General features: G+C 45.9%; 1 protein-coding gene across 50 annotated transcripts in view; it reads left to right on the top strand.

Moving 5' to 3' along the window:
• robo2 (roundabout, axon guidance receptor, homolog 2 (Drosophila)) overlaps positions 1-21,141 on the top strand; it is a 1,006,048-nt gene that overhangs the window by 875,254 nt on the left and 109,653 nt on the right. For all 50 annotated transcript variants that reach the window (XM_059650119.1, XM_059650114.1, XM_048540457.2 and 47 more), the window contains 3 exons: positions 1,646-1,812; positions 16,499-16,620; positions 18,924-19,155. In XM_059650119.1, the coding sequence (XP_059506102.1) occupies positions 1,646-1,812; positions 16,499-16,620; positions 18,924-19,155 (521 nt within the window). The remainder of the gene's footprint in view (positions 1-1,645; positions 1,813-16,498; positions 16,621-18,923; positions 19,156-21,141) is intronic.

Raw genomic sequence — 21,141 nt, 5'->3', positions numbered from 1 at the left:
AGATTACTATCTCAATGGAGTTGAGTTAGGTAAAGGGGAAGTACAACGAGATCTAGGTGTTCTTGTACATCAGTCAATGAAAGCAAGCATGCAGGTACAGCAGGTAGTGAAGAAAGCTAATAGCATGCTGGCCTTCATCACAAGAGGAATTGAGTATAGGAGCAAAGAGGTCCTTCTGCAGCTGTACAGGGCCCTGGTGTGACTGCACCTGGAGTATTGTGTGCAGTTTTGCTCTCCAAATTTGAGGAAGGACATTCTTGCTATTGAGGGAGTGCAGCGTAGGTTCACAAGATCAATTCCCGGAATGGCGGGATTATCATATGTTGAAAGATTGGAGCGACTGGGCTTGTATACACTTGAGTTTAGAAGGATGAGAGGGGATCTGATTGAGACCTATGAGATTATTAAGGGATTGGACACTCTGGAGACAGGAAGTATGTTTCCGTTGATGGGGGAGTCCAGAACCAGAGGACACAGTTTAAAAATAAGGGGTAGGCCATTTAGAACAGAGTTGAGGAAAAACTTCTTCACCCAGAGAGTGGTGGATATATGGAATGCTCTGCCTCAGAAGCCAGTGGAGGCCAAGTTCCTGGATACTTTCAAAAAAGTGATGGATAGAGCTCTTAAAGATAGTGGAATCAAGGGTTATGGGGATAAGGCAGGAACAGGATACTGATTGTGGATGATCAGCCATGACCATAATGAATGGTGGTGCTCGCTCGAAGGGCCGAATGGCCTACTCCAGCACCTATTGTCTATTGTCTATTGTCTATCACTCAGATCACACCTAGAGTACTACAGACAGTACAGGTCATCGTATTTACAGAAGGATGTTGTGCAGTGGAAGCAGTTCAGGGGTTTCCTTGACTAATACCTGGAATAAGCAGATTGTGTTATGAGGAAAGGCTGGACAGGCTGGGCCAATATCCTTGAGAGTTTAAGAGTCAGCAGTGTCTTAATTGAAATGTCTTAGATCCTGCAGAATTTTAAGCATTTTTAAGGCAAAGATAGATAGATTCTTGATTCCCAAGGTTAAGATTATCACAGAATATGCAGGAATGAGATCATAGATCATAGAATCCCTACAGCTTGGAAACAGGCCCTTCGGCCCAGCAAGTCCAAACTGACCCTTGGAGCATCCTGCCCAGACCCATCCCCTATAACCCACCTAAGCTACACATCCCTGTAAACTGTGGGCAACTTAGCATGGCCAATCCACCGAGCCTGCACATCTTTGGACTGTGGGCGGAAACTGGAGCACCCGGACGAAACCCATGCAGACATGGGGAGAATGTGCAAACTCGACACAGTCAGTCGCCTGAGGGTGGAACCAAACCGGGGGTCCCTGGCACTGTTAGGCAGCAGCGCTAACCACTGAGCCACCGTGCTGCCCTCGTAGAGTTGAGGTTAAATCAGATCAGCCATGATCTTATTGAATGACGGAGCAGGCTCAAACGGCCGAGTGACCTGTTCTTGTTCTATGTTTGTAGGTTGCCGATGTTTGGATGGAGGAATGTGGGGACACTGGAAAGGAATGGTGGTGGTGGATGGGGGTGTGGGAAGGAGGGGGAAACGAGGACCTGGGAGAAAGATCTCCAAAACCGAACAGTGAAGTAACGAGTATGACCTCCATTTGTTCCCTCAGCCAATCCGTGAGTAACAGCTGGCAAACTGTGGCGGAGAATGTGAAGGACACTTTGCACACTGTCAGAGGGTTGAGGCCGAACACTATCTACCTCTTCATGGTGCGTGCTGTCAACAGTCAGGGCGTCAGTGACCCGAGTCAAATGAGTGAGCCAGTTCGCACTCAAGGTAAGAGATCTCCAGCTTTGAGTGGAGCCAAATGGAACTTCATATTTAATTATACAGTCCTCTGGGAGATTCCATCTTGCATTTCTTACTCATGTTGGGTTAGAGATACCATTAGTGTACGGAAATTGGTGTGTCATGATTTGACATCCCTGGGTCAGGTGGAACACAAGTTGGGTATATTTCCTTTGCTTCATTGCTGAATGTTGCCTGTTTTTTGAAGAGGGCATGTATAAAGGATAGAGTAGACTGCAGTGCCAGTAATCAAAATGAATAATTAAGTGGATTATTGGAATGCAAACCACTATTTCAAGACCACTTGGAGTTGTAACAAGGAGGGGTGTTTGTTATATTATAGCAAAGGAGCCCTGAGGAAATCCCAGCTGCATTCAGCGTGTGTTCAGTCATAAAGTGCACACCTCAGGAGGGAGTTGGCACAGCCCAGATTCACCAGAATGGTTTCAGGGTTAATTATGAAGACAGGTCATGCAGACTTTTCTTTCAGTGGGCACTTGTGGGGCCATGGTAATGTCCACACCTGTGGGCCAGAAGGCCTGGGTTCAAACCCCACCTGCTCCAGCAGTATGTCATAACATCTCTGAACAGTTTGATTAGAAAATATATTTATTCTATTCAGTACATAAAATTAAAGGGTGACACTATTGGGATATTTAAGATGATTTATAAAATTGATAGACCAGATTGAGGGAAAAATCTGTGTCCTCTTGTTGAGGAGAGTTGGGGCTGATGGCAGAAAATGCTTCTTCAAACAAGGGATAACATTAATGTCAAACTCCTTCAAAGATCTGTCAAAACTGTACATGAATTGGAAGTTTGACGGCAGTGATTGTAATTCTTTTGTTTGGCGAGTGTATTGAGGATACTTAGAACCACCTTGGGGAGAGAGAGTTAAGAAATGGGCTATTGATAATCTCATTGGATGGTAGAATAGATGTGAAGGGCTGAAAGGCCTCGACCTGTCCCAGTATTGGACTTCATGGATGAATGGCAAGCTGAGAACGAGACTGGGAGTTGGGAAATTACCCAGATTCTCAACCTCTTCTAAAGTTGCCCAAGGCAAGAAAAGAAACTGAAACTTTTCATTGACAGTGCTGGTTTGGGAAGTGCTTCGATTGAAGGTTGAAATGGGACTAAAAGAAGATGGAGAGATGAATTCAGGAGAACTTGTTGCCACTGATCAGAGAGTCAGCAATTAGGTACAGAGCTTCAAGTTAATTGTGAATAAAACCCAAGGAGGGATGAGGAGTTTTATTTCTATATTGCACATTGCTAAGATCTGGGCTACACTGTCTGAAAAGCCAGTGGAAGTAGATTCAAAAGGACTGATCAAAAGAGAACTGGATTAATACTTGAAACGACAAAATAGCTTCTATAGCTCCATTGGCATAGTGAGGCATCCCAAGGTACTTCACTGGAAATTATGACCCTGAGCTACGTTAAGCAATATTAGGGCAAGTGAAAATATACTTGGTCAAAGAGAGCGATTTTAGGGTGAGTCTTAAGGGAGGGGAGATGGTGAAAGGTTCAGGGAAGGAATCCCAGAGCTTAGGGCCTAGGTACTGAACTCAGCGATGGGCACGTTAAAATTGGTGATTGAGGATGGGAGGCTAGAATTGTAGGAATATAGATAACTCAGAGGGTGGAGGTTTTCAGAGAAAGGGAGGAATGAGGCACAGATGGACTTGAATGTTAAAGTGGAGGTTCTGCCTGCTCAGAATCAGAGTTAGTGAGAGAAGGGTGTGATAAAGCGATGGGGCTTACTGTAAGGGACAACACAGAGAACACGGTATTGGATGTGGTCAGGTTCACAGAGAGTGGAATGTGGGAGACCAGCCAGGTGTGTGTTTGGGTGGTCAACTCCCAGGACCACTAAAAGCAAACATGAGAAGCAGACACTGGGGTGAAATCGGGCAATGTGACTGAACAGTAAGTGGACAGTGTTGACATTGGTGTGAATGTCAGGCTGGAATCTCATCTCTGAATCGAATGGTACAGTGATGGTGGGAAGCAGGCCGACTTGTTGCCAGAGAGAGATTCCTCAGGGTTAGAATTTGCAGCTGGAGCTGAAAGCAGAAATCAAATTGTTGTCTAATGTTGGAGGAAATCTCTGCTCATTCAGAGTTGGTTGTCAAGTAGTCAGACTGGCTTTACAGAGGGTACAGGAAACACTTGCCAGGGCACGAGAGAACAGGCAGAGGACTCTAATTGGCTAGGTCTTTGAAAGAGCCAGCACACATTAAGAAGGGTCGAACAATTCCTATCTGTGCTCATGAGGGTTTCTGAAATTCCAAGAAAGCGCCTTGACACTAATTAGCTTGTCATTATCAGATTCTCTTTCATAATTAAGGCGTTACGCAGATTCCGAACCTAACTGGCACCTGAGTAACTGGCCTCTGAGTAATTGGCCTCTGAGTAATTGCCCTCTGAGTAACTGGCCGCTGAGTAACTGGCCGCTGAGTAACTGGCCGCTGAGTAATTGCCCTCTGAGTAATTGCCCTTTGAGTAACTGGCCTCTGAGTAACTGGCTGCTGAGTACCTGCCCTCTGAGTACCTGCCATCAGAGTACCTGCCATCAGAGTACCTGCCATCAGAGTAACTGCCATCAGAGTAACTGCCCCCTGAGTAACTGCCATCAGAGTAACTGCCCCCTGAGTAACTGCCATCAGAGTAACTGCCCTCTGAGTAACTGCCCTCTGAGTAACTGCCCTCTGAGTAACTGCCCTCGAGTAACTGCCATCAGAATAACTGCCATCACAATAACTGCCCTCTGAGTAACTGCCCTCTGAGCAACTGCCATCAGAGTAACTGTCATCAGAGTAAATGCCCTCTGAGTAATTGCCCTCTGAGTAACTGCCATCAGAGTAACTGCCATCAGAGTAACTGCCCTCGAGTAACTGCCCTCGAGTAACTGCCATCAGAATAACTGCCCTCTGAGTAACTGCCCTCGAGTAACTGCCATCAGAATAACTGCCCTCTGAGTAACTGCCCTCTGAGCAACTGCCATCAGAGTAACTGCCATCAGAGTAACTGCCCTCTGAGTAACTGCCATCAGAGTAACTGCCATCAGAGTAACTGCCATCAGAGTAACTGGCCTCTGAGTAACTGGCCTCTGAGTAACTGCCCTCTGAGTAACTGCCATTAGAGTAACTGCCCTCTGAGTAACTGGCCTCTGAGTAACTGGCCTCTGAGTAACTGCCATCAGAGTAACTGCCCTCTGAGTAATTGCCCTCTGAGTAACTGCCATCAGAGTAACTGCCATCAGAGTAATTGCCCTCTGAGTAACTGCCCTCTGAGTAACTGCCCTCTGAGTAACTGCCCTCTGAGTAACTGCCATCAGAATAACTGCCCTCTGAGTAACTGCCCTCTGTGCAACTGCCATCAGAGTAACTGCCATCAGAGTAACTGCCATCAGAGTAACTGGCCTCTGAGTAACTGGCCTCTGAGTAACTGGCCTCTGAGTAACTGGCCTGTGAGTAACTGGCTGCTGAGTAATTGCCCTCTGAGTAATTGCCTTTTGAGTAATTGCCCTCTGAGTAATTGCCCTCTGAGTAACTGGCCTCTGAGTAACTGGCCGATGAGTAATTGCCCTCTGAGTACCTGCCCTCTAAGTACCTGCCCTCTGAGTAACTGCCGTCTGAGTAATTGCCCTCTGTGTAACTGCCCTCTGAGTAACTGCCATCAGAGTAACTGCCATCAGAGTAACTGCCATCAGAGTAACTGCCCTCTGAGTAACTGCCATCAGAGTAACTGCCATCAGAGTAATTGCCCTCTCAGTAACTGCCCCCTGAGTAACTGCCCCCTGAGTAACTGCCCTCTGAGTAACTGCCATCAGAGTAACTGCCATCAGAGTAACTGCCCTCTGAGTAATTGCCCTCTGAGTAACTGGCCTCTGAGTAACTGGCCGATGAGTAATTGCCCTCTGAGTACCTGACCTCTAAGTACCTGCCCTCTGAGTAACTGCCATCAGAGTAACTGCCATCAGAGTAACTGCCCTCTGTGTAACTGCCATCAGTGTAACTGCCATCAGAGTAACTGCCATCGGAGTAACTGCCATCGGAGTAACTGCCCTCTGAGTAACTGGCCGATGAGTAATTGCCCTCTGAGTACCTGCCCTCTAAGTACCTGCCCTCTGAGTAACTGCCATCAGAGTAACTGCCATCAGAGTAACTGGCCTCTGAGTAACTGGCCTCTGAGTAACTGCCCTCTGAGTAACTGCCATTAGAGTAACTGCCCTCTGAGTAACTGCCATCAGAGTAACTGCCATCAGAGTAATTGCCCTCTCAGTAACTGCCCCCTGAGTAACTGCCCCCTGAGTAACTGCCCTCTGAGTAACTGCCATCAGAGTAACTGCCATCAGAGTAACTGGCCTCTGAGTAACTGGCCTCTGAGTAACTGCCCTCTGAGTAACTGCCATTAGAGTAACTGCCCTCTGAGTAACTGGCCTCTGAGTAACTGGCCTCTGAGTAACTGCCATCAGAGTAACTGCCCTCTGAGTAATTGCCCTCTGAGTAACTGCCATCAGAGTAACTGCCATCAGAGTAATTGCCCTCTGAGTAACTGCCCTCTGAGTAACTGCCCTCTGAGTAACTGCCCTCTGAGTAACTGCCATCAGAATAACTGCCCTCTGAGTAACTGCCCTCTGAGTAACTGCCCTCTGTGCAACTGCCATCAGAGTAACTGCCATCAGAGTAACTGCCATCAGAGTAACTGGCCTCTGAGTAACTGGCCTCTGAGTAACTGGCCTCTGAGTAACTGGCCTGTGAGTAACTGGCTGCTGAGTAATTGCCCTCTGAGTAATTGCCTTTTGAGTAATTGCCCTCTGAGTAATTGCCCTCTGAGTAACTGGCCTCTGAGTAACTGGCCGATGAGTAATTGCCCTCTGAGTACCTGCCCTCTAAGTACCTGCCCTCTGAGTAACTGCCGTCTGAGTAATTGCCCTCTGTGTAACTGCCCTCTGAGTAACTGCCATCAGAGTAACTGCCATCAGAGTAACTGCCATCAGAGTAACTGCCCCCTGAGTAACTGCCCCCTGAGTAACTGCCCCCTGAGTAACTGCCCTCTGAGTAACTGCCATCAGAGTAACTGCCATCAGAGTAACTGCCCTCTGAGTAATTGCCCTCTGAGTAACTGGCCTCTGAGTAACTGGCCGATGAGTAATTGCCCTCTGAGTACCTGACCTCTAAGTACCTGCCCTCTGAGTAACTGCCATCAGAGTAACTGCCATCAGAGTAACTGCCATCAGAGTAACTGCCCTCTGTGTAACTGCCATCAGTGTAACTGCCATCAGAGTAACTGCCATCGGAGTAACTGCCCTCTGTGTAACTGCCCTCTGAGTAACTGGCCGATGAGTAATTGCCCTCTGAGTACCTGCCCTCTAAGTACCTGCCCTCTGAGTAACTGCCATCAGAGTAACTGCCATCAGAGTAACTGCCCTCTGTGTAACTGCCCTCTGTGTAACTGCCCTCTGTGTAACTGCCATCAGAGTAACTGCCATCGGAGTAACTGCCATCAGAGTAACTGCCCTCTGTGTAAATGCCCTCTGAGTAACTGGCCGATGAGTAATTGCCCTCTGAGTACCTGCCCTCTAAGTACCTGCCCTCTGAGTAACTGCCATCAGAGTAACTGCCATCAGAGTAACTGCCCTCTGTGTAACTGCCCTCTGTGTAACTGCCCTCTGTGTAACTGCCATCAGAGTAACTGCCATCAGAGTAACTGCCATCAGAGTAACTGCCCTCTGTGTAACTGCCCTCTGTGTAACTGCCATCAGAGTAACTGCCATCAGAGTAACTGCCCTCTGTGTAACTGCCCTCTGTGTAACTGCCCTCTGTGTAACTGCCATCAGAGTAACTGCCCTCTGTGTAACTGCCCTCTGTGTAACTGCCCTCTGTGTAACTGCCATCAGAGTAACTGCCCTCTGTGTAACTGCCCTCTGTGTAACTGCCCTCTGAGTAACTGCCATCAGAGTAACTGCCATCAGAGTAACTGCCCTCTGTGTAACTGCCCTCTGAGTAATTGCCATCAGAGTAACTGCCATCAGAGTAACTGCCCTCTGTGTAACTGCCCTCTAAGTAAGTACCTGCCCTCTGAGTAACTGCCCTCTGAGTAACTGCCCTCTGAGTAATTGCCATCAGAGTAACTGCCCTCTGTGTAACTGCCCTCTGAGTAACTGCCATCAAAGTAACTGCCCTCTGTGTAACTGCCCTCTGTGTAACTGCCATCAGAGTAACTGCCATCAGAGTAACTGCCATCAGAGTAACTGGCCTCTGAGTAACTGCCCTCTGTGTAACTGCCCTCTGAGTAACTGCCATCAAAGTAACTGCCCTCTGAGTAATTGCCATCAGAGTAACTGCCCTCTGAGTAACTGGCCTCTGAGTAACTGCCATCAGAGTAACTGCCCTCTGTGTAACTGCCCTCTGTGTAACTGCCCTCTGAGTAACTGCCCTCTGTGTAACTGCCATCAGAGTAACTGCCCTCTGTGTAACTGCCCTCTGTGTAACTGCCCTCTGAGTAACTGCCCTCTGTGTAACTGCCATCAGAGTAACTGCCATCAGAGTAACTGCCCTCTGTGTAACTGCCCTCTGAGTAACTGCCCTCTGTGTAACTGTCCTCTGAGTAACTGCCCTCTGAGTAATTGCCATCAGAGTAACTGCCCTCTGAGTAACTGGCCTCTGAGTAACTGCCATCAGAGTAACTGCCATCAGATTAACTGCCCTCTGTGTAACTGGCCTCTGAGTAACTGGCCTCTGAGTAACTGGTCTCTGAGTAACTGGTGTTTACACAGCAGCTGAACAGAGTTGTAGTCAGCACAGTGGATGTGCTGCAGAAGTCGAGTCCGGTGTCTGTATGTCAATGAAATGTCATTGCATTACCTGATTGGAGCAGGACTCCCTTCAAACTGAGATATTGGCCCACTCTGATTGAACTGGTGTTCTGTAATGCACTTCCAGTAACTACCCCAGGCCACTTTGGACTGTAACCAGCTGTGTGTTTGATTTTATACCTTTCAGGTGATGATCTTGTTCGACTGCTGCAAGAGTGAGTTGTTTCCTAGCTGTTTAACTAGCATGTGCATCGCCCACTCCCCTCTTCATTAGGGAAGCAATGGCCTAATGGTGTTAGCACTGGACTATTAATCCAGAAGCCCAGCAAATGTCTGGGAACCTGTGTTCAAATCCTGGAGACGGTGGCACTTGAATTCAATTGTAACCTGGCAATGAGACTCTAATGCTGCCCGTGAGTCCATTGCTGATTGTCAGGAAAAACCCATCTGGTTCACTAATGCCCTTTAGGGGAGGAAACTGCCATCCTCACTTGGTCTGGCCTACATGTGACTCCAGACCCACAGCAATGTGGTTTATTCTTGGCTGCCCTGTGGGATGAGCAATAAATGGTGGCCTGGCCAGTAATGCCCACATCCTATGAATGGATCAAAACAAAATGTTGAAATGTCCCAGGTGGGGAAGCATTGTGATGATTTATTTATCTTGTTGTTTTCCTCCCAGTCATTGCCTTGAAGCTTCAAAGAAAGAAGCGCTCGCATTTATATAGCACCTTTCATGAGTGCAGGAATGAGCTCCCCTGGTATCCTGAGCAATGTCATAGAAAAAAAGCAGATCTGATCTTTCATCACTTTGGGGGTTTGTGGGATCTTTTTGTTCTCCATGCAAAGTACTGCAGGACACTCTGAGGATGTAAACAGTGTGATCTGAATAAAGGGTGTCCCGTCTCCAACTGGATTTTCTTAACAACTGCAAGGTGCATTTGTGTAGCCATCAGGAAAGGTCAGCATTCTTATGCGCAGTGGTCACAGGGCCGAGTCTCCCACGGTCACTGAGACAGTAGGCAATGTGATATTCTGTGCATGCCAATAGCAGAGAGAAATGATTCTGCCACCTGCAAAACCAGAAGAGGAAGGGAAGGACAGAGAAGAGGACAGAGAGTAATGGACAGAGAGAAAAGGTTAAGAGACAAGCAGAGACAAAGAATCTAATAAACAGCCTGCATCAGACAGGAACGTGGAGAAAGGATGCAGAGAAGTGAGAAGAAGATGGATCGACAAAAGCTGCAGCTAGAAAGACAAAGAGAGAAAGAAAATAACAGGAATGGACCATGTCTCATGGAGACAAAGAGAAGGAATGCAGTCGAGAAGAACACAAGAGAGACGAGCAAAACGTGAGAGACCAAGAAAAAAGGAGCAAGAGACAGGCCAGCTGTGCAGGAGAAACAGCGACAAAGAACGAGAAAAACAGTCAGCCCGATAAAGGGAGAAAAAGAGAGGCAGAACGAGAAAGAGAGAGAGAGCAAAGGATATAGATGGAGATCGTCAGTGAGAGAGGTGGAAACAAGACAGAGACACAAAAAACGAGACAGCAGGACAGGAAAATAACGCAAGGCAGAAGCTGTTCATTTATGGGTAATTAATTAAAACACTTGATTCCAATTACATTCATTTGCATAATTAAATGAAACTTGGTCTGAGCCTTTGTATCCAGCACCCTGCGGTTGTCAGAAACATCACAGGCTGAAAATTCAGTGACGGTTGCTGTTTTCCCATGAATTATAGCAATGGAAAAGTCTCATTATTTAATCTGGCAGCAGTCTGCTCCCTCTGGTGAGCAGACGAAACCAAAGTACACCAGCAGCTCCCCATCGAAATGTGATGTGAAGTTGTGTGTCTCACAGAATGACACGGTGATCTCAGTAGGAGACCATTCAGCCCATGATGACTGTACCAGCGCTCCGCAAGGGTAACTATAAACTGTCCTGTATTTTAAATTGTCTCCAGGTTATTCTCCTGCAGTAAACCACCATCAAATCCTCAGGTGAAGAATTCCAGATCCTCTGTTCTCAATCTTCCTTCATGTCATCTCCGGCTCTTACGCTGACAACTGTAAATCAATGTCCCTTTGTGCTCAAATCTTCCAGCAATGGTAGCATTTTGTCTCTATCTACCTTGCGCAGACCAGTCATGGTTTTCAACATTCCCAATGGACTGAGAACCATACAACACAGATTTGAAACATTTTGCAAAAAAGCAAATGCAAGGTGAGAAGAAACTTTCTCACATAGCAAGTAGCTAGGCTCTGGAATGCACTGCCTGGAAATATGATGGAGGTGGGTTCCATTCAGACATTCAAGAGGGGCATCAGATGGATAATTAGACATGAAGTAGTGTGCAAAGGTTTGGGGGAAGGTGGAAGATGTCACCAAAAGTTAAAATGCTCAATGAGCTGGCACTGAAGTGATGGGGTGATTGGCCTCTTGCTGCACCTTGAGGATTTTGTGATGGTCATTCCACACTTGATGTGGTTGTTTATGTCACTAACCACACACAAAACAGGTGTGATTCCCGATAACACAGTGTGGAGCTGGAAGAACACAGCAGGCCAAGCAGCATCTGAGGAACAGGAAAGCTGACATTTTGGGCCTGGAACCTTCTTCAGAGGGTCCAGACCCAAAACATCAGCTTTCCAGCTCCTCTGATGCTGCCTGGCCTGCTGTGTTCCTCCAGCTCCACTCTGTGTTATCTCTGACTCCAGCATCAGCAGTTCTGACTATCTCCAGGTATGAATCCACATAGGGGCTGCATGTTTGAGAGAGAGTTGAAAAAACACATGAGGAGCCAGATGTTTTACACAGAGGGTGGTTCGTGTATGGAATGAACTGCTTGAACATGTGGTGGATGTGGATACAATTAAAACATTTGAATAACATTTGGATAAGCACATGAATAGGAAAGGTTTGGAGGGATATGGGCCGGGGCAGGCAGGTGGGACTGGTTTAGTTTGGGATAACAAAGTGTGAGGCTGGATGAACACAGCAGGCCAAGCAGCATCTTAGGGGCACAAAAGCTGATGTTTCGGGCCTAGACACTTCATCAGAAAAACTCCTGTGCTCCTAAGATGCTGCTTGGCCTGCATTTCCACACTTTGTTATCTCCAGCATCCGTTTTGTTTGCGATTGTGTTTGGCATGGACTTGGTGGAGTAGGAAAGGTATGTTTCTGTGTTATATGGCTCTGAGTCATTGCCCTCTTGTCGATTCAAGAAATACCCCAACCTGACATTGCAGTATGGCCTTTTGCTGCCTGCAGTATACTTGTAGCTGATGGTGCAGCAGTTATTTTGGCCACCATAACTTAATGATTCGATGTGGATATTTGAAAGATACAGCAGAGTTTATTACAGCTCCTTTTCTCAGTGTATACAATAGTTATGGATCTCTCAGTGTCTGGGCTAACATTAAACCATTCAATTACAACAGTCTCACACTTCCATCCCCGTGCCATGCTTTAAGTGGCCTCCAAAGCAAGACTGAGAGCCTAATACTCTCAAGCCACATGGTATGATAGGGCGGTGATACCACGAGCATGTCTCTTAAAGGTGTACTGCAGACTGCCTCTGAGACATGACACGACAACACCCATATCTGGAGGGCTGACCAGTCTGAAGACACAAAGGAGTAGGAGAGTTGGATTTTGCCAAGACTGGAATTAAGATGATTACAGTCAGAGAAAACTGCAGGATTCCCCAGGTTCAGATGATTGAGGGAGGCTGAGCGACAATGATTCCCACGGCCAATACAGCGGGGTAGCTCAGAGAGAAAGGCTGGCATTTCTGTCGCACCTTAGGACATCGCAAAATGATCGACAACATATGAAATCTTTTCAAGCATCGGCCCTAATGCCATGGATGGAAATGCGGCCGCCAATTTCTGTACAGCAAGTTTCCACAAACAGCAGTGTGTTACTCAGATTTTCGTTGAGGCTGTTTGAGGGAAACAGGAGGAAGAAGAGTTGCTAGGTCAAGGGATTTGCACCTTTTCAAGAACAGTCATAGAAACTTAAGGAGTTATTTCTGAAGTTGATATGTAAAGAACCGACAAGCATCAAGTATTAGATTTTTTGCGGACAATTCTGGTTGCCTTGTTCTTGGGCATTTTCAAATCTCCTGGAAGGATGCTCAGTAAATCCAGAAGAATGTATGATGTACAGTGTGGGGTATGCAGGGTCGTTTGATCTTAGTAGGATCAGGACAACATCGTGGGCCGAAGGGCCTATACTGTTCTACATCCTAAGTTCTATAGTGATAGCAGAATTGCAAAATTCAAGCGACCAAGAAAGCAGAGAGCTAAGGAAGACTGGCGCAGTCATAAAAATAATAAAGATTGTGAAGAATAAATACGGATGGAATGTTTCCTGTCATGGGGAAGACAGGGAAGATATTGCAAAGATCCTCTGAAACTCTCCTTCAACAGCACTCACAGGAATCACTGAAGCCAAGATAATGTGGATGCTGGAAATTTAAAACAAACACAGAGAACAGTGGAGAAACTCAGTGGAGAGAAACACAGTTCACATTTCGAGTCCGATGTGACTGCTCTTCAAAGCGAGAGGGTTCTGAAGAAGAGTCACACTGGTCATAAAACATTAACTCTGTTTCTCTCTCCCCAGATGTTGCCAGACCTGCTGACTTTCTCCAGCATTCTCAATTGACATCAATGACTGGGAGGGGCTTGCTGTCAGTCATTCAGAATGTTGCCAACTTGTCCATTGAGCTGCATCATGGTTGAGCCATGATGTCTGAGCGATGAGACGAAGCATCAACAGAGAAGGAAAGAAATGGGAAATGAATCCTGCCTGCTGGATTCCAGGATCTCATGGGATGTGCTGGTTACAAATCAGCCTGTTCAGACCCATGAAGACCCATGGCCAGGAGCAGTCAACCCTGAGCAGATGTCACCCTCGAGTGGACAGACAGCTAATGACTTGCGTGGGGAGAAGAATAACAGGCATCCGTGAATGTAAGATGGTCACCAAGAAATCCGATCAGGAATGCAGGAGAAATGGCTGCACCCGGAAGGTGGCAATTATGTGGAAATTGCTCCAATAGGGAGAGATTGGTGCAACTAGCAAAGCAATATTGAAGAGGAGGTGGAGATAGAGAGAGATAGAGAGAGAGAGAGAGAGAGAGATCAGATACTGTCATAGCATTCAAAGCTCTCGCCAAGCGCTGGAAAGTGGAATTAGTGTAGATAGGTCGGTGCAGAATCAGTGGGCCGAAGGGCCAGTTCTGTACTGTATACCTCTATGAGAAGCTAGGGAAGGCTTCCATTTAGGGAGTTAAGTTAGAAAGCAAAGGAGGAGGCTGCATAAATGCGAGTATGAACTGGATGGGTTGAATGGCTTGTTTCAGTGCTGCTCCTTCAATGTAGTGCAATGTGATTTTAGTACAATTTTGTGCCTTTCCATGGTGCCTTTACCATCCCATACCAACTTGGCAGATGTGACATTGTCAATTTTGACACCGAACTCCTTACAGAGAAAATGGGGCAGCTGACCAAAAGTTTGCTCGAAGGGGAACACCTTCCAAGGATGGAAGACGTGGGAGGTATAGGGTGGAAATCACAGAGAATATGATCCCCAGGAAGATGAAGGGTCAAGGCTGGAGTGATGAAACTAAACAGTGATGTTAGAGAAGAAATTGAGAGAGGATATGGGTGGCTATGGTCGAGTCAGAGAGGTTGGAGATTAAAAGGTCAGCCACCAATTGCAAAAATGCTGTTGTTTTTACATTGTATAAATGTTGGAGGAAGGCTGGGTGTTACTAGCAGATTCCACAGTCTGGGTTTGCCTGTTTTCCCCCAACATACCAAGCGGGTCACCCAGTACCAGCTGCTGCATTTAGACAAGGGCAATAAATGACAGGTTTCCAACGCCAAACCTATTGGTGAGAGAGGAAGCAGAAGGCACAAGAGAGAGAGAAGAGCTGCATTCAGGAGAGACTAAGTTAAGAAAGTTAGCAACTCAGTAACTGAAGTGAAAAGGCGTTCACTCAGTTTGATCACAAGGTCAAACAAAAACCCAAAAGCAAGTTGTTACAGATTCATAACATAAGTTCCCAGACCACAGCAACAGTACATTAGCTAAAGCTTTCATGAACACTGCAGGGTTGTGTCATTGTTGGACCCTCGTTAAGAGAAACATTATTTGTTATCCTTGGCAATGCTTCATGTGGCATAGCTTGCTTTCCCATTCATTTCCTGAATCGGTTCCCCAGCTCGACTCTGCGAAATATACAGTGCTGAGAAGGCTCAGAGCCTGTATTTTGTGGATATTTTTTCTGCTGAGCTCCAAGTGTTACTCTGTTGAATGAAAGAAATAAGTCAGAAGTTTTTTCTTGCATTTGAATTTCGGGATTCTCCATCAAACACTCCCAGAACAGGGAGAGTCCAGTGTTAGATACGGAATAAAGCTTCCCTTCCCGTCAACAGCTTGAAGTTGGACTGGGAAAATAAAGTTGTGAGTGAAACTCAAGAAAAAGAATTCATGGACTATCCAAGAGATGCAGTGCCACAGTCAACGTCCTTGTTTACCATTGACCAGAAAGTGAACTGGGCTAGCCATGTAAATACAGTGGCTACAAGAGCAGGACAGAGGCTAAGAATACTGCGGTGAGCAACTCTCCTCCTGTGTCCTCAAACCCTGCGTCTACCAGGCACAAGTCAAGTGTGTAATGGAATACTCCCCACCTGCCTAGATTAGTAAAACTCCAACAAAGCTCAAGACAAAGCAGACGCTTGACTGGTACCACATCCGCAACCATCCAGTCCCTTCACCACTGACACTCAGTCGCAGCAGTGTGTACTATCTACAAGATGCACTGCAGAAATTCACCAAAGATCCTCAGACAGCACCTTCCAAACCCACGGCCACTTCCATCCAGAAGGACAAGGGCAGCAGATACATGGGACACCACCCCCTGCAAGTTCCTCTCCAAGCCAGTCACCATCCTGACTTGGAAATATATTACCATTCCTTCACTGTCGCTGGATCAAAATCCTGAATTTTCTGCCTTAAGGCATTGTGGGTCAACTCCCTACAGCACATGGCCTGTAGCGATTCAAGAAAGCAGCTCACCCCCACCTTCTCAAGAGGCAACTAGGGACAGGCGATAAATGTCCAGCTGACAATGTCAATGTCTCACCAGAAAATAAGAAAAAACATTTAAATCAAACACTCCCAGGAGAGGTACAGCATGGGGTTAGATACAGAGTAAAGCTCCCTTTACACTGTCCCCATCAAACACTCCCAAGGCAGGGACAGCATGGGGTTAGATAGAGTAAAGCTTCCTCTACACCGTCCCCATCAAATACTCCCAAGGCAGGGACAGCATGGGGTTAGATACAGAGTAAAGCTCCCTCTACACTGTCCCCATCAAACACCCCCAAAGCAGGGACAGCATGGGGTTAGATACAGAGTGAAGCTCCCTCTCTATTGTCCAGTTTAAACACTGCCAGGACAGGGAGAATATGGCATTAGAATCCCCTGAACATCTGCCAAGCCATGACCAGTTGAGATGATAAAAGAAAATATGGAATGTCGTGGTCCATATAATCACTTAGCTTGAGACTGATGATTAGACCCTGAAATGAAGCCAGTGAATGTGTTTTTTTTAATGAAGTGTATCAATGATAAATGAGAGTGTAGGCAGAATGTGATTCCTGTGACGCTGCCGAAGGGAGATGCCACTGTGTACCAGTGAGATGTCTCAATTCATCAGTTCTGATCAAAGATTATCGACCTGTTCATTCTGTTCCTCTCTCTCCACGCAGCCAGCCTTTCCTGTTTTGATCTCAAACCTTGTTTGCCTTTTATTGTTCCTTCACAGACATTAGTCCGCCGGCTCAAGGTGTGGATCACAGGCAAGTGCAGCGGGAACTGGGTGAAGTCATAGTGCACCTGCATAACCCACTTGTGCTCACTCCATCCAGTATACAAGTCACTTGGACGGTAAGCACCTCACCATTCTACTGCCTTTTCTCAGTCACGAGAACCTCTTACTGTCACTGCCCATTGCCACTGTTAGGCGTGGTCAGAATTGACAGGACACCAGGTTATAGTCCCACAGGTTTATTTGAAATCATGAGCTTTCGGAGCGCTGCCCCTTCATTAGGTGAAGTCACTTGGACTTTACCTGATGTAATGTGACTTCTGACTTTGTCCATCCCAGTGCATCACCAGCACCCCCACATCATGGTCAGACATGCCTCTGAGAGCGAGTTTTGAGAAGATTTGTAGCTCAGATTGAGTTTCTGGATGTGAGTTTGCTCGCTGAGCTGGAAGGTCAGTTTTCAGACGTTTCGTCACCATTCTAGGTAACATCATCAGTGAGTCTTCGGTGAAGCGCTGGTGTTATTTCCCACTTTCTATTTATCTGTTTAGGTTTCCTTGGATCGGTGATGTCATTTCCTGCATTGGTGATGTCATTTCCTGTTCTATGACATCACAAACACCAGAAATGACATCACCAATCCAAGGAAACCTAAACAGATAAATAGAAAGCGGGACATAACACCAGCCCTTCACCGGAGACTCACTGATGATGTTACCTAGAATGGTGACGAAACGTCTGAAAACTGACCTTCCAGCTCAGCGAGCAAACTCACATCCATGCCTCTGAGAGTACAGTAGATCCTGCCTCTCACTCCAAAGTTTGAGGGGAAGCAAATCCCGCTCCAGAGACTAGATTAGATTAGATTAGATTCCCTACACTGTTGGAACAGGCCCTTCGGCCCAACAAGTCCATACCGCCCCTTGAAGCATCCCACCCAGACCCATCCCCCTATAACCCACACACCCCTGAACAATATGGGCAATTTATGTTGGCTGTCAGTGCTGTGGGATGGAAAAAGGCTATGAACAGGCGATCTCATTGGAAGGTACCGGATTGTGAAGGGGCTTTACAGGGGATCTACCGAGAGGCAGAATGCCCCTGATTGGGGAATATCGACCATGAGGGTAGAGTCTCAGAATAAGTATCAAAGATGCCAAAGAAGATTGATAAAGTAGACATAGAGAGGATGTTTCCTCATGTGGGGCAACCTAGAATGAGAGGTCATAGCTTTAGGACAAGAGGTGTCAAATTTAAAGCATAGATGAGGCGGAATTACTTCTCAAACGGTCACTTATCTGTGGAATTCACTCCATCAGAGTGTGGTGGATGCTGGGGTATTGAGTAAATTTGAGGAGGAGATAGAGAGTTCTTTAATTAATAACGGGTTGAAGGCTCACAGAGAGAGGGCAAGAATGTGGAATTGAAGCCAAGATGAGATCAACCGTGATCATACCAAGTGGTGAAGCAGGCTTGAGGGGCTGAATGGCCGACTCTTGCTCCTAGTTTTTACATCCTTTTGGTTGAGTCTTGGACCAGAGGGCATAATGTAAGAGTAAGGGGTTGTACATCTCAGACAGAGATGAGGAGGAATTTCTTCTCCCAGTGGGTGGTGAGTTCTATAGCATGGAAGGTTGTTAAGGCTAGATCATTAAGTAAATTCAAACCTGAGAGAGACAGATTTTTAATCAGGAAGGGAATCTGGTTTATGGGGAAAGGACAGGAAAACAGAGTTGAAGTTTATCAGATCTGCTGCAGTCTCATTAAATGGCAAAGCAGACTTGATGGATTGAATGGCCTATTTCCACTCCTACGTATCATGGAGATTGGGGCAAATCGATCAAAGAAATGGCACGGGCACTGAAGACCAACCCCTGGCTCCTGTTCTGAATGTTGTCTGACCTCTCAAACTCCAGAGAGCCAGGTTATAATGAGGCTGCATCATCTTTGACTGAAATTTGGAGCTGGTCGGATTGAATCAGTTGTCGTCTTGAATTGTGTAAATGAAAGCAAAGAATCTTCCAGCTCAAAGGGAGATCCATCAGTCCATCCCTGCGGGAAGTGCTGAATAATTTACACTCCTGTCCTTCCTCCTTCATGCTAGAAAATCTCCCTTTCAAAAATCAATCCAAGCCTTTCCCATCCTTCTCAACACATTGTGCCCAAAAATTTTTAGGCGTCGACCGCATCTTGATGTAGATAAAGCCAAGCATCTGTGTTTGTTTTTCCAACAGCCTCATTAACGTGAGCTGCCATGTGTTGAGATGTGTTTACTTGCCTCCAGTCCCCAGTTATGGCCATACCATTTAGTTCACAATGTTTCTCCTTATTCTCCTTCTGCATGCTTTGGAAGCGGTTGGTTGAGAGACAGATGGTCTCAGAATGACAGATGCTAAATGCTTTCTTTCTGAACCCAACGCAGGTTGAGCGCCAGTCACAATTCATTCAGGGTTACCGTGTGATGTTCCGACAAGTCTCTGGCCTCCCCAGCCCCTCGTCCTGGCAAGTAATGGAGGTCAAAGTGCCAACCGAGCGAAGCGCGGTTCTTAACAACCTGAAGAAAGGCATCACCTACGAGATGAAAGTCCGGCCGTACTTCAATGAGTTTCAAGGGATTGACAGCGAATCCAAAACCGCGCGCACAACTGAGGAAGGTGGGTTGCACAAAGTGTCTGTGTTTCAATGTCTTATAGAAACTGCAACCATCTATTTCTTTCTAGAATTGGACACCTTGCACCATTCCCCTTTAGTTAGGTGCATTTCCCGTTCCCTTCAACTCAGATTTGTGTTCCCCATTCTGTAACTTGCTGGATGTCTGGAACAGGGCCATGGCATTGAAAAAGAAGACAATCAACAGGATGGAAATTGTATGAGTTGCTACAGATTATAGAGAGCATATAGCAGAGTAGAGGAGGCAATGGCCTAGTGGTATTATTGCTGGACTGTTAATCAAGAGACCTAGGGAATGCCCCAGGAACCAGGTTCAAATCTTGCTATGGCAGATGGTGGAACTTAAATTCAATAAAAATTTGGGATTAAGAGTCAAATAATTGCCATGAATCCATTGTAGATTGTTGGGAAATACCCCATCTTGTTCACTAATGTCCTTTAGGGAAGGAAACTGCCATCCTTACCTGTTCTGTCCTACATGTGACTCTCAACCCATAGCAATGTAGTTGGCTCTTAACTGCCCCCTGGGCAACAAGGAATGGGCAACAAATGTTGGCCTAGCCAGTGATGCCCATATCCCATGAATCAATTAAAAAAAAGAAACTGGCCATTTAGCTCAACTAGTCTATACTGTTTATGTTCCATTTGAACATTGTCCCATATTTTAACATCTATGTCTACCATCAGAAGTTAATTTCCTTCTTGCTCAGATGCTTATCTAGCTTCCCTTAAATACATTGACACTGTTCATTTCAACCACTAGCACATTCTCATCACTTTTCACAAAAAGAGGTTTCTTCTGAATTTCCTAATGGATTTCTTGGTGACTATCCCATGTTGTTGCTATTCTCCAAAAATTCTCTCTGTCAAAGCCTTTCATCATTTTAAAGTCCTTTATTTACCCAAACCTCATCAAAAATAGAGATTCACTCTTTTAGTCTTTTCCCGGTGTACTTACACTTGCACTTCTGGTGTAATTCTTAAAAAAGTCTTATCTGTTTCCTCTCCAGTGGCTCTACATCTTTTTTGTAACATGGCAACCGGAACTGTACAGAGTACTCTAAGCGTTGTCTAAATAGAGTTTGAATGTTTCAGTGTAATTTCCCTACTTTTCAAGTCTATCCCTCTGAAAATAAAGCCCAACATTGGTCAAATAAGTCACAGAAAGACAAATAAAGAGAAGGAAAGAAAGAAAGAAGGAGAGACAGAGAGGAAAAAGAGACAAATTTCAAATGTAAGAACTGTAGAATCATTGAACTACGCAATGCAGAAAATCGCTTCAGCCCATGAAGTCTGGACTGATATAAAGCTACCCTAAATCTATACAAGTCCCATGTTACAGCTCCAGCTTGTAGCCTTGAATTTCATGACATTTCAAGAAGCTCATTTTTTAAAAGTTGCAAGATTTACCACCTCAACTATCCTCCCAGGTAATGTATTGAAGTCCCCCACCACCCTCTGGGGGAAATGGTTTTTCCTCAAATCTTCTCTGAACATATCAGTTTTAGCTGAAAATTATGCCCTGTTGTTAGTGGCTGTTCATGGAAGGAGAACAGCTGCTTTCTATTCACTTGTTCCTGCCCCTCGCGATCTTAGACACATCTAATATCGACTTGATGCTAGGAGACTGAGGGTTTTGGCGCAGAGTTATTTTTCAGACTGGAGGCCTGTGACCAATGGTGTTCCACAGGGATCGGTATCGGGTCCTCTCTTGTTTGTCATTTATATAAATGATTTGAAAGAAAATGTAAGAAGCATGGTTAGTAATTTGGTGATATAGTCAACAGTGAAGAAGGTTATCTAAGATTACAAAGGGATATTGATCAACCAGGTCAATGGGCTGAGGAGTGGCAGATGGAGTTTAATTTGGATAAATGTGAGATATTGCATTTTGCTAAAACAAACAAGGGCTGGACTTATACAGTTAATGGTAGGGCCTTGGGTAGTGTGGTCGAACAGGGAGACCAAGG

The sequence above is a fragment of the Stegostoma tigrinum genome, chromosome 12 (assembly GCF_030684315.1).
Source record: "Stegostoma tigrinum isolate sSteTig4 chromosome 12, sSteTig4.hap1, whole genome shotgun sequence".
NCBI classification, from domain to species: Eukaryota; Metazoa; Chordata; class Chondrichthyes; order Orectolobiformes; family Stegostomatidae; genus Stegostoma; species Stegostoma tigrinum.
Note: the sequence above shows the minus strand (reverse complement) of the source record. Positions and strands in the feature narration are given on the sequence as shown.